The sequence below is a fragment of the Hyla sarda genome, chromosome 5 (genome assembly GCF_029499605.1).
Source record: "Hyla sarda isolate aHylSar1 chromosome 5, aHylSar1.hap1, whole genome shotgun sequence".
NCBI lineage: Eukaryota > Metazoa > Chordata > Amphibia > Anura > Hylidae > Hyla > Hyla sarda.
In genome coordinates, this window is record NC_079193.1 from 278,555,139 (window position 1) to 278,569,330 (window position 14,192).

A 14,192-nucleotide genomic window follows, 5' to 3' on the forward strand; every position below is an offset into this window, starting at 1 on the left:
AACTTTCTGCCACAAGTTGATTTAAAAGAAAAAAGGTTTTCACTGGAGTACCCCTTTAAGGTATTATGCGCTGTTCCATTGGATTTAGGGGATTAGTTGCGGTCCAGTAGTTACGCTGGCTTTAGCGGGGGTAGATTAGAACTCACAGTTTTAGTTCAGCTGAGGCCGGTAGGTTTTTCAGGCCTAGCGTGTCTTTGAAAGTGTTTGCACTTTCGTTTTTTCCTCCTTACCTTTTAAAAATCATAACCCTTTCAATTTTCCACCTACAAATCCATATTATGGCTTATTTTTTGCATCACCAATTCTACTTTGCAGTGACATTAGTCATTTTACCTAAAAATTCACGTCGAAACAGGGAAAAAAATCATTGTGCGACAAAATCAAAGAAAAAACGCCATTTTGTAACTTTTGGGGGCTTCCGTTTCTACGCAGTGCATATTTCGGTAAAAATGACACCTTATCATTATTCTGTAGGTCCATACGGTTAAAATGATACCCTACTTATATAGGTTTGATTTTGTCGCACTTCTGGAAAAAATCATAACTACATGCAGGAAAATGTATACGTTTAAAAATGTCATCTTCTGACCCCTATAACTTTTTTATTTTTCCACGTACAGGGCGGTATGAGGGCTCATTTTTTACGCCGTGATCTGAAGTTTTTATCGGTACAATTTTTGTTTTGATCTGACTTTTTGATCACTTTTTATTCATTTTTTAATGGTATAAAAAGTGACCCAAAATACGCTTTTTTTGGACTTTGGAATTTTTTTTGCGCATACGCTATTGACCGTGCGGTTTAATTAATGATATATTTTTATAGTTCGGATATTTCCGCACGCGGCGATACCACATATGTTTTTTTATTTTTTTTTATTTACGCTGTTTTATTTTTTTTATGGGAAAAGGGGGTGATTCAAACTTTTATTAGGGAAGGGGTTAAATGATCTTTATTAACACTTTTTTAGTATTAGCCGTGGGTCCCGGCAGTTGATGAGCGCCGGGACCGACGCGATGTAATGCAGGGCGCGACCCCGCTTCATATCGCGGGAGCCGACGCAGGACATAAATATACGTCCTGCGTCGTTAAGGGGTTAAAGACTCTAACTTGCTAAAGTCCCAACCTTTGTCAATCTCCAAAGAAAGCACTTGCATGCATAGAGACTGTTTCGTTATTGAAGCTTGCAGAAAATTGCTCTTGGGAAGGGTGGTGGTCGGACAAGCATTACTGAGGAGCCCTCACATCACGAATAGCAAGGGTGAACAAGCACCCTTTAACTATCGCACAGCTACACTCCCCATACCCTACATCCCTCAGGCTATCACATACATATATGTATAGGGGGAGATTTATCAAAACCTGTCCAGAGGAAAAGTTGCTGAGTTGCCCATGGCAACCAATCAGATTCCTTCTTTCATTTTGCAGAGGCCTTTTCAAAAATTAAAGAAGCGATCTGATTGGTTGCTATGGGCAACTCAGCAACTTTTCCTCTAAACAGGTTTTGATCAATCTCCCCCAGTGTGTAATGCCTCAGGATAAGCTATCAGTGTGTGGTTTGTGGGGGTCCATACACCGCACCTCTGCTGACAGTTATTTGCCAAAGTTCCAGTGTTCAAAAAGATACACAGCCAGGATATGTGGTGGCTGTGATAAAGGGATTTCTTTTTGTCTATTTTGGGCACAAATATTTTTCACAATGGCTTTATTACACAAAAACGTTGCTTCTTTTCACATGGTGCTCTAGGAAGCCATGGAAGGCTGGAGAAATGGAGTGCTGATAACAGTGATCAATGCTGTGCTATAGCTCAGCATTGAACAATGTATGCAATCTAAGGATTACATTTTAGGCTGGGTTCACATCACGTTTTTCCCCATATGGGAGCGCATACGGCTGGGGAGGGGAGCTAAAAACTTGCTTTCCCGTATCCCTGCCGTATGCCGCCTGTATGGAATTCATTTCAATTAATAATTTTTCCCTGTATGCGGTTTTGTACCAGACCTAAAACCGTAGTCAACCACGGTTTTAGGTCCGGGTAGAATACCGCATACGGGGAAAAATAAGCCAACCGATTCACTCCGGTCAGCTCATTGAAATGAATTACATACCGGCGGCATACGGCAGGGATACGGCAGAGCAAGTTTTTAGTTCCCCCCAGCCATATGCGCTCCCATTTGGGGAAAAACGTTATGTGAACCCAGCCTAATACACCTCTATTGGGACTAAAAGTAAAAAGCGATTAGTGTGAAAAAAAAAAGTCTGGGTATGTTGGGAGTTGTAGTTTTGCTGGAGGAACGCTGGTTGGGTAACACTGGAGTATGTACCCTAATATTTCCTCATGAGGTGACTGATGCTGTGCCTTTCCCTGTACGTGTAGCCGCTGTATCTCTGCTCCTGTCAGTGACAGCTGAGGCCCCGTTATCTCTCAGTGACAGCTGGGCTTATCTCACAAGATGTCAGGCTGTCCATCTCTCGCCATGGCTCTCCCCTGTATAGCGGGCAGTGTTGGCGGGAGGCGGGGCGCCTCAGGTTACCGCTGTGTACAGGCTGCTGGAGCTCTGCCACCGAGCACATGCTGCTTCCCAACAATACGGCGCCAGCTGATTGGTCGGGGCCGGGCTGTAACCCGAGCGGCCGCCTCACATGCCGCCCGTGCACCGCACAAAGGAGAGAGCCCTCTGTTCACACTGCTGACTGCCGCCGGACACCGCAGACATGGGCTCCATCCTGAGCAGCGACAGGGACAACAAAGCCAACGCAGAGGACGACCCCAACCAGAGTTACGACTGCGCCGTGTGCCTGGAGGTGCTGAACCGGCCGACCAGGACGCGCTGCGGCCATGTGTGAGTGCTGTACTGGGGGGAGGGGGGTCTGTAATGTGTGGCTGGTGAGGGACTACTACTCCTACTATGTACTGAATGCTGGGAGTCTACACCGTGCATAGCTTCACGTGTCCTGCTTCCACTGGGGCCCCTACAAGCCTGGATGGCTGGTCCATTGTCTTCTACTGCAACTCTGTGGCTGAAAACTGTTTGCCAAACTTTGCATCCGTTTTGAGCCTTGTTCGGTTTTGCCCGTTTTTTTTTTCCCCGTACCCAAAACTGTAGCCTACCACGGTTTTTGGTCCGTTTTTTAACGTGGAAGTCAATGGGAACCGTATGTGTGTACAGTTCCATACTGTTTTTGACTTTGCACAGTTATTGTCTTGGCATTTCAATCAAACAAGTGAAACTTTATTCATCATGGAGTGAAGTTTAAAATGTATCCTTTTTTTTTCTTAAAAAAACGGATTCAACTAGACATCATTTTTCAAACCGTATATGGGTTAAAATTTTAACAAGTTTTGATACAGTTTAGTTCGGTTTTGAGGAATCAGTTTTTCATCAAAAACCTTATACGGGAACTGTATTGCAAAAACATGGTGTGAATGCAGCCTTAGGCCCCATTCACACTACGGAATCGCCACAGAATTTCCGGGCGGAATTCCGCAGGCGCAACTTCGCGGTGTGAACTTTAACATTAGTGTGAACGGGTCTCCGCGGGACCCGTTCACACTGCGGAATTTCAGCGGCGGACATTTCCGTCGCTGAAAGTGTTCCGCACAAAGAAAGAACATGTTCATTCTTTGCGCGGATTCCGCGAGCACCGCATAGCCGCCAATGATGACGACTCAGTTCCCCCGCGGCCCTAGCGCCGAATCACTATCGGCGGCGGCCGCCAGGCGGAATCTCCGCTCACGGAATTCAGCCACGAGAATTCCGTAGTGTGAACGGGGCCTTAGTGTTTCCCAACCAGGGTGCCTCCAACTGTTGCAAAACTACAACACCCAGCATGCCCGGACAGCCTTTGGCTGTCCGGGCATGCTGGGAGTTGTAGTTTTGCAACAGCTGGAGGTACCCTGGTTTGGAAACATTGCTGTAAGAACTCACAACAGCTGCACTGCTTGGAACTGCAGGACAGCGGGGAGGTTGTGCTCCCCACTTCTCTATTTTTGTCTACTGGCATGTGCCTGAAGGAGTTAAGTCACGTGATTGATGGCAAATCTTACATCTCACCTGGGCAGAACAACAACTCCAAACATGGTAGGCAGTGTCCCCCACACTGCGGCTCTACAGCAAGTGCAAAGCTGCAAATCCCATCTGGGGAGATTTATCAAAACCTGTGCAGTTGCCCATAGCAACCAATCAGATAGCTTCTTTGCTTTTTAAAAAGATCTCTAAAAGAAGCGATCTGATTGGTTGCTATGGGCAACTTTTTCTCTGCACAGGTTTTGATAAATCTCCCCAATCATGCCCCGTCAGCAATGTCCTCCAACCTCTAGCTCTTCCAAAACTACTACTCCAATCATCCCCAGGTTGGACGATAGTGCTGACCTATGGCACCATTGGCTTGTCATACCGTTTGGTGTTGAGGCTGTGTAACCTGCAGCTTCTGGACCCTGCGGAAAATCTACTGGGTCATGGTTACATTATGCACTATATATATATATATATATATATATATATATATATATATATATATATATATATATATATAATGTTACTTTTTTTTTTTTTGATTGAATTGAGAGACATGAGTTAACAAATCAAAACCGAAAATGCATTTAAAAAAAAAATTCATTGTGAACACAGCCTTTGAGTACGTTCACACCGCGGAATTCCGCGAACAGAACTCCGCGCCGTGAACCTTGCCATCAGTGTGAACAGGTCTTCCGCTAGACCCGTTCACACTGCAGAATTTCAGTGGAATGAACATGTTCATTCTTTGCGCGGAAATCGGCAAGCACTGCATAGTCCTCAATGGTGACGGTGCAGTGCCCCCGCAGTCCTACCGCCAAAGTATTTTCGGCGGCGGTGGCCACCAGATGGAGTCTCCACTTGCTGAATTCAGCGAGCGGGGGTTCCGCAGTGTGAACATACCCTTAGAGGGACCCTCCCTGTTGTGGGCCATTTGCATTATAATACTGGGTCCTAGGTGCATGTACTACCTCTAAGCTACCTCCCTGGGGGTGTACTACTGCCCCTCCAGACGTACAGACATCCAGGCTAGACTTACTTGTATTAACTTAGTTTTCGGATTACTGTGAGTGACCTCTTTGTTTGCGGTCAGGTCTTGTTGCCAGTCACACACTTAGTTGTTGGCGGCGCAGCATGGTGCACAGCAGTTTCCATTGTTCCTGCTTGTGTTGTACAGTATGGTGTGCTGACAGATCACTAGTCACAGCACTGACCTACATTCCCTGAGAATATTGCACATTGTTCTTTGTTCTGTCACCTAGCCAAGTAAATAAGGCTTACCCATGGTTCTGCACCCAGCTCGGGGATCTTCTTAGCCTTCACCGACACTTAATATGTTGCAGAAAAATCATTTCTGCTACAAAAAAAGCATCGGAAATCTGGGGTGGAAATCTGCACCTTACATCATTTCGAAGCTGAATTTATGGATTTTGCTGTAGATAATCAATTTGTGCAATAGGGATGTTCATGTATTTTCTTGAGAAAATCTACCAGCAATATGCAGTATATCCCTAGGGCAGTGTTTCCCAACTAAGGTGCCTCCAGCTGTTGCAAAACTACAACTCCCAGTATACCCAGACTCTTTTTTTCACACTTTAAACGCTTTTTACTTTTAGTCCCAATAGAGGTCGCTGGGTTCACATAACGTTTTTCCCCATATGGGAGCGCATACGGCTGGGGTGAGCTAAAAACTTGATCTCCCGTATCCCTGCCGTATGCCGCCCGTATGTAATTCATTTCAATGAACCGGCCGGCTCATTTTACCCCGTATGCGGTTTTCTACCGGACCTAAAACAGTGGTTGACTACGGTTTTAGGTCCGGTAGAAAAATCATTTCTGCTGCAAAAAAAGCATCGAAAATCCGGGGTGTAAATCTGCACCTTACATAATTTCCATTTGTGCAATAGGGATGTTCATGTATTTTCTTGAGAAAATCTGCTGGCAATATGCAGTATATCCCTAGGCCAGTGTTTCCCAACTAAGGTGCCTCCAGCTGTTGCAAAACTACAACTCCCAGTATGCCCGGACAGCCTTCGGCTGTCCGGGCATACTGGGAGTTATAGTTTTGCAACAGCTGGAGGCACCCTAGTTGGGAAACACTGCCCTAGGATATGCTGCAACTTCATGATTGGTAAAGCTCTGACCTGTTGGGTCCCCACTGCAGCTTCTGGTGGGGTCCCAGAGGTTCCCCACCTTGGTGATTGCATACCATAACGTGACAATGTGCGCAAAAGCAGCCTATTGTGATATGTGCCATAGGCCCATATCCACCTGACTGGTGTGTGTGTGTGTGTGTGTGTGTGTGTGTGTGTGTGTATATATATATATATATATATATACACACACAATTTTTTTTTCTCTGCTATATGTTATTTTGCAGTCTGCTTACTATTCCATATAGAAGCAACCAGTCAGTAATGCATTCTGCTGTTCCGCATGATATTCAGTTTTTAAGTATTTAGGCCTTTGAGTGATCCAGCTGATATATTCCTCCTATTGACACCTATTGAAAACACAGATGGTACAAAACTGTCCGAACGATAACACGATTGTGAATGATTTTTCCTGTTTGCCAAAACTTAGGGGTATTAGGCAAATAAGTGTTTTCGGTACAGAAGCAAGCAGGAACTTCCATGTAAAGCAGCTGCCATGTCCATCCTGTTGACATGTTCCATAGGGGCTCAAGTTGCAAATTGTATTTGTTTTACTCAACTTCTGGAACAGACAGAAGCTTTGCTGTGGATTCAAGGAAATGACATCATATGAGCAAAAACACAGGCAGCTTCCTGACAGAATACAATGAGAGTGGGAGAACGGCATGACTAAGACAGAGACATAATGTGAACACTGCTGGAGACACAAAGGACATGGTCTCATCTGTTCAGGGTTTTGGCCTGGGTTCTTACAAGACATGTTAGTCAGACAGCCATAAAAGTGTCATTTAGCCAGATGCACAGCTTGAAGCATCTGGGTCCTAATGCAGCATCACAGCAATGCTGGAAAGTAGGTGATCAGTGAGGGTCCATATCCTGGGAACCCTACAGATCATGAGCACAGAAGTCCCCTATCCCCCATGTGAATGCAGCAGCAGTGCCCTTGTTCAGCCTCCACTCCGTTCACTCAAATTTGCTGAAGATAGCAAAGTACAGTGAATCCGAGTTCATTGGGGGCTCACTGTTCAGGATCTCCTCTTTTAGCCTGGGTGGTGAATGGCTACAAATAGCCTCTCTCACTGGAGGATCTGCCCTGGGAATGAGCTGTGATGTCCCAGTACAGGATATCCTTCCACAGTCCTATCAGCTTGAGTCCCTGTACGTCCTCAGGGCTCACCTTTAGTGTACCCCCATAATGTAATTATTTGTACATTGAATGTAAAGGACCTTTGATATGGTCACATAATGGTTGTCACATGATGAAGTCACATGTTTTGTTACCCAGAGAGCACCAGATGACCCGCAGCTAGCCAATGGGTTGCTTGCTCACCCCCCCCTTTATAAGAGGGGGAGGCACTACAATCTCTCTCTTCCACCACACTTTTTACATCTCAGTCCAGCACATCTGGAGGCCTCAAGCCTAAATTACAGCCACATGTCAGTAAGTAGTCATCTGTCTGCTGTCAGAATCTACAGTCAAGTCTATTATAGTCAGCCTGGCTGTGCTAAAGTCTGTTAAAGTCACTGCAAGTCCCAGCAAGCTGCGAGGTCCCCTGTGTTACTGGTCACCTCTCTGGGATCCTGGCCTAGCTGTAAAGACTGGACCATCTGTCTACCTCAGTAAAGCTGCCGTTAACCCTAACCTGGCCTTGGACTATCAAGAGATCAACATGTTGTCACTATGTTTGTTTACTAAAAAAAATCTGCAAGGCTTGGTCCATCTTTACCCACCTGTGAAGTATTCAGGCTGTGCCATGTTAAACACGGGCAGCATGCATAATGTGCTTACCAACCACTATGTGGGAATCCTTATTCCAGCTACAGAAAAATTGTACTTTTTATAGCTCTGCCATAACCCCGTCATGGTGGAATACCGAGATCCGCTTTAACAAGTAGAGGAATCTCCTTTTAAGGAATATGAACTTAGCAACTGGTCTTCAAAAAATTAACTACTTTGTCCTTTTTTTGGGTTTGGAAAATACTTGTAATCTGGAACATGCTATATGCAGTAAGTGTAAAATCTTGTTACGCATATCTGAAAAACTGTGGGAAAATTCCCACATGACCTTGTACTCAGATAATTCTTCATTTCTGTAGTTCAAAAGAGACATTGTAGACGTGTAAACCATCCACAGGCCTGCTCGGAGTTTACAAAATTATCTGGGTTTATTTGGACATATTGGGGCCTGGTCTGTAACACATCACCTCCCTGGTCATACATCATGGTATTGCTGCTCTAATTCTAGTTATTGGTAGTTAAAAGCTGTAACCATTTTCAATTTGGGCCCTGATTCTGGAGACCTTTTTAGGTTTAGTCACCTTAGTGGCCTAGGACCAATATGCAGCCTAAAAGGTCATTTTGGACATGAAGGACTCGCATGCCATATTGTGTAGGTATTCATGTGGTGACAAGCGCAGAGCCACTAAAGAGGGCCGTGTACCTGAGAACTGACAAGACACAGGGTTCATGATGAAATACAAACATCTTCAATTGAAAATGAGAAACAATAGTGTCTTTTACCATCAAATAAACCATGCAAAGCAGATTGCAATGCCTAGTATACCCCAGTGTCCCCAAGGTTTGGCAGAATGACATCCCCCATCATACCCAGACCGCTTTCGGCTGTCCAGGCTTCTTGATGAGAATTGTAACTTTGCAACAGCAGGACTGATACCGGTGGGGAACACTGCTCTACAGGATATTGAGTTTCTCAATGTTCAGATACCAAACCAGTTGCTTTCTAAAGTTCTGATTGGCTAAAAGTAATTTTATTTTGGTATAAAATTAAACCACTACAACCGCCGAACCCAGTGTTCTGAACATAGGGGGAGATTTATCAAAACCTGTACAGAGGAAAAGTTGCTGAGTTGCCCATAGCAACCAATCAGATCGCTTCTTTCATTTTGCAGAAAGAAGCGATCTGGTTGCCATGGGCAACTCAGCAACTTTTCCTCTGGACAAGTTTTGATAAATCTCCCCCATAATGATCAGATCGTCAGGGTAATGGCATGGACCTATATCCCATACACCTTATCCCATATCCTTTGCATAGGGGATAAGATGTCTAGGGGTGGAGTTCCCCTTTAAGGGATTGACCTGCAGCTTCTCTTCTTAGAATTGGTGTGGGTCCCAGAGGTCAGACCTCACCAAACATAAACTGGTGGCATATCCTCACAATATATCATCAATCTGAGATTGAAATATTCCTTTTAAGTATATAATATAATCCCTGAGTGTACAAAGACTAATCCCTTTAGCGCTGACAAAAGGTAGAAATCTATGCACATTGTTCAGGTTTAGTGGCATTTTTGGTTATCTTTTAGTTAAGGTTGTAATCTGGATGGTTTCCGTTGGGAGTTTAGCTGAATCCCTGCGCCCCTGGTGACCTTCCCTTTCCAGAGGCGGGTGAACTTTGGTTTGTTTTTCTGGTTATTTGTGTGCTCAGTAATGTGACTGATGCTTTTAGCCAAGGTTCACTTTATTAGATTGTCCATTAGGATATTAGCCAAACACAGCTGCTGTTAGTATATTCAGATCTTATTTCACAAGTGGTTTCTTCAGTCAAGTGGGCCTGTCGGACAGGTTTTTGCTAGGACACTTGCTTGTCCAGTTCAAACATAGTGACCGAAGATGTAGGGTGGACATTCCTGTTGCTGGTTCTGTAATTTGTCACATATACTGCAATGTCTAGAACAGTGTTTCCCAACCAGGGTGCCTCCAGGTGTTGCAAAACTACAACTCCCAGCATGCCTGGACAGCCTTTGGCTGTCCAGGCATGCTGGGAGTTGTAGTTTTGCAACACCTGGAGGCACCCTGGTTGGGAAACACTGGTCTAGAAGAAGCCATATGCTCTTTCTGTAAGGGTGCATTCACACCACATTTCTGAGATCTGGCTGGGAAATTTCAAACCGTCCGAATCCCAGCCGGACCGGTGACGAATCTAAATCATTTAAATGTGCTGACCAGAGTCAGATAGTGACTCCGGTCGGCTAATTTTTGACGCGTATCTGATTTTGTGGCCAGACTGAAAACCGTGGTATGCTCCGATAGCCGAATCTCAGAAAGTGGTGCCAATGCACCCTAAAGCTGCATTCACACCACGTTTTTGCAATACAGTTCCCGTATCAGGTTTTTTATGAAAAACTGACTAAACTGTATCAAAATGTGTGTACAAATTTTAACCCATATACGGTTTGAAAAATGATGTCCGGTTGCATCTGTTTTTTAAGAAAAAAACTCATACCTTTTTAACTTTTCACTCCATTATGACTAAAGTTTCACTTGTTTGATTGAAATTCCAAGAAAAAAGAACTGTGCAAAGTCAAAATCCGTATGGTGAAAACCGGATGGAACCGTACGCACATACAGGTCTGTACGGTTCCCATTGACTCCCATGTTTAAAAAAAAAACAACCTTTTATACGGTTTGATATGGTTTTTCACCCGAGCCAAAAACCGTGGTAGGCTATGGTTTTGGGTATGGGGGAAAAAACTGACAAAACCGTACAAGACTCAAAACGGATGCAACCGGATGCATCGTTTGGCATATGGTTTTCAATGGAGAGTCAATGCATACGGTTTTCAATACGGTCCTGTACGGTTTTCACATTGAAAATGTATACGGGAACTGTATTGCAAAAACATGGTGTGAATGCACCCTAAGGCCAGTTTTATACTAGTATATTACGCACACATTTTTTTGTCTGTATTATGGTCACGCTGGAACTTAAATCTGTAATATGAACATTACATGTTCAAAAAAGTGAAAATATAATGAATCTGTGTGGAATACATGCTAATGCTAATACAATGCCAGGTTCTCTATATATGACGTATGTATGATCCATGATACACTGCTCAAAAACCTTAAGGGAACACTTAAACAACACAATGTAACTCCAAGTCATTCACACTTCTGTGAAATCACACTGTCCACTCAGGAAGCAACACTGATTGACAATCAATTTCACATGCTGTTGTGCAAATGGAACAGACAACAGGTGGAAATTATAGACAATTAGCAAGGAGTGGTTAGGTTAAAAAAGGAGTGGTTTTGCAGGTGGTGACCACAGACCACTTCTCAGTTCCTATGCTTCCTGGCTGATGTCTTGATCACTTTTGAATGCTGGCAGGGCTTTCATTCTAGTGGTAGCATGAGACTGAGTCTACAACCCACACAAGTGGCTCAGGTAGTGCAGCTCATCCAGGATGGCGCATCAATGTGAGCTGTGGCGAGAAGGTTTGCTGTGACTGTCAGCGTAGTATCCAGAGCATGGAGGTGCTACCAGGAGACAGGCCAGTAATCAGGAGATGTGGAGGAGGCCGTAGGAGGGCAACAATCCAGCAGTAGGACCGCTACCTCCGCCTTTGTGCAAGGAAGAGCACTGCCAGAGCCCTGCAAAATGACCTCCAGCAGGCCACAAATGTGCATGTGTCCACTCAAACCATCAGAAACAGACTCCATGACTGTGGTATGAGGGGCCCAACCTACACAGATCCAAGAAATTTTCCATTTATATGAATGGAAAGTGTACAAAGCTTTCCTTATTACTAATTTACTATAACCTGAAGTGACTGAGCGTTTTAATGGGTTCAGACATTTTGTTTGTTGTGACTGTAGAGCGTCTATTGTCTCTTTTACTAGGGATGTCCCGATACCATTTTTTTTTGAGACCTAGTACGAGAACCGATACTTTAATTCTAGTACTTGCCGATGCCAAGTACGAGTACTTATATTTTAAAGGGAATCTGACACCAGGGTGACCCGGTCTCTGGCGCTGCTTACCGTGCTGATATGTGGGTTCCTTGTTGTGTACAATGGAGGAGGCTGCTGTAATATGAGCCAAGATTTCTCTCTTCTCCATTGGGCAGAACCAAAAATTTGCATTATGGGCGAAACCGATGACCACATGGTGAGCGCAGCGGTAGAAACCGGGTCACCTGCACTATCTACCTATAAATTCAAGTTAGTGCAGGTGACTCTGCTGTAAGATTGCCTTTAATAGTAGGTAGTATCCCCCTGCAGACGTTAGTAGTAGCCCCCCTTGTAGACAGTGCCCCCCCTTGTAGACAGCAAGCCCCCCTTTAGACAGCAGCCCCCCTGTAGACCGCAGTCCCCCATTCAGATGTTAGTGGCAGGTCCCCCTTGTAAACAGCAGGGCCCTCCTTTAGACATTAGTAGCAGGCCCCCTGTAGACCGCAGCCCCCACCCTTGTAAACAGCTCACCTGCGGCTGTCCTCTGATGGGTGCTGCTGCCCTGTCCTCCCGTCCGCATAATGGCGTTCTATGGATGAGCATGTGACATACACGTCACTCTGCTTCCTCCGTAGCATTACACTGGGCGCAGTGGAGGAGGTGGAGTCACGTGTGTGTCACATGCTCCTCCATGGAACGCCATGATGCGGACGGGAGAACGGGGCAGTGGAGCGGCAGCAGGTATCGGATTTGGTATCGGGGACATTGAACAAGTCCAAGATACCAGGGAAATGGCTGGTATCTGCCCCGATACGGATACTAGTATCGGGACATCCCTATCTTTTACTATGTATGACCCAGGCTTTCAGCATTTGACACACTTATTTAGGGAGGTTCTAGTCTTGGAGTCAATATTGATACACCTACCATGTGTTAGAAAATTCTCACTGTCTACTCTACATGTCTTTTATATTCCCTGTCTTTTTCTGGCAAGGGCCCAAAATGATATCATCCTGATCCTGTATGTCCATGAGGGGAAGCATGAAAGAACAAAAACATTCCTGTGCTTATGAGGGCGTATCCTGCTCTGGGCCACAGGTCTAATGGTAAAAGATGTAAATTGTGGAGTAACAGACAAGGTCCTATAGAAATGTATGCAGGCTGAATGGCCTAGATGCATATTCCCCATTCAGTACATTTGTCTACTAAACTATTTAGCAAGTCAGTGTTAAAGAAATCTTTCTCAGCCCCCTGCCTTGTAGGCCATAACATAATAGTGGGATGGTTGTAGAATTCAAAACAAGCACATGGACAGGTTTATTAGAGATATATACATATATATATATATATATATATATATATATATATATATATATACACATACACACACACACACACACACACACAGGTGCCGAGCACCAGTGAATTAAATGGGAATTCTGCAGCCATATACACACCACAAGGGGAGATTTATCAAAACCTGTGTAAAGGACTCTGAAAAATGAAAGTGATCTAGTTGCTTTGGGCAACAGCTCAATTTTTCCTTTGCACAGGTTTTGATAAATCTCCCCGATTGTTCTTTAAAATTCCTTGTCAAATCAACATGACATTTTTACTCATCAGGTTACCGCGTGTGATCATGCCTTCCCTCCCCCCGTGTGATCATACCTTCCCTCCCCTGTGTGATCATGCCTTCCCTCCCCTGTGTGATCATGCCTTCCCACCCCCCGTGTGATCATGCCTTCCCTCCCCCCGTGTGATCATGCCTTCCCTCCCCCCGTGTGATCATACCTTCCCTCCCCTGTGTGATCATGCCTTCCCACCCCCCGTGTGATCATGCCTTCCCTCCCCCCGTGTGATCATGCCTTCCCTCCCCCCGTGTGATCATGCCTTCCCTCCCCCCCGTGTGATCATACCTTCCCTCCCCTGTGTGATCATGCCTTCCCACCCCCCGTGTGATCATGCCTTCCCTCCCCCCGTGTGATCATGCCTTCCCTCCCCCCGTGTGATCATGCCTTCCCTCCCCCCGTGTGATCATACCTTCCCTCCCCTGTGTGATCATGCCTTCCCTCCCCCCGTGTGATCATACCTTCCCTCCCCCCGTGTGATCATGCCTTCCCACCCCCCGTGTGATCATGCCTTCCCTCCCCCCGTGTGATCATGCCTTCCCTCCCCCCGTGTGATCATGCCTTCCCTCCCCCCGTGTGATCATGCCTTCCCTCCCCCCGTGTGATCATGCCTTCCCTCCCCCGTGTGATCATGCCTTCCCTCCCCCGTGTGATCATGCCTTCCCTCCCCCCGTGTGATCATGCCTTCCCTCCCCCCGTGT

General features: G+C 45.4%; 1 protein-coding gene across 1 annotated transcript in view; it reads left to right on the plus strand.

The window, feature by feature from the left end:
• Positions 1 to 2,707: 2,707 nt before the first annotated feature.
• The window catches only part of RNF125 (ring finger protein 125), a 31,516-nt gene continuing 20,031 nt past the window's right edge, over positions 2,708 to 14,192 (plus strand). The window contains exon 1 of the mRNA XM_056521785.1: positions 2,708 to 2,842. Coding sequence (XP_056377760.1) covers positions 2,715 to 2,842 — 128 coding nt within the window. The 5' untranslated portion in view covers positions 2,708 to 2,714. The remainder of the gene's footprint in view (positions 2,843 to 14,192) is intronic.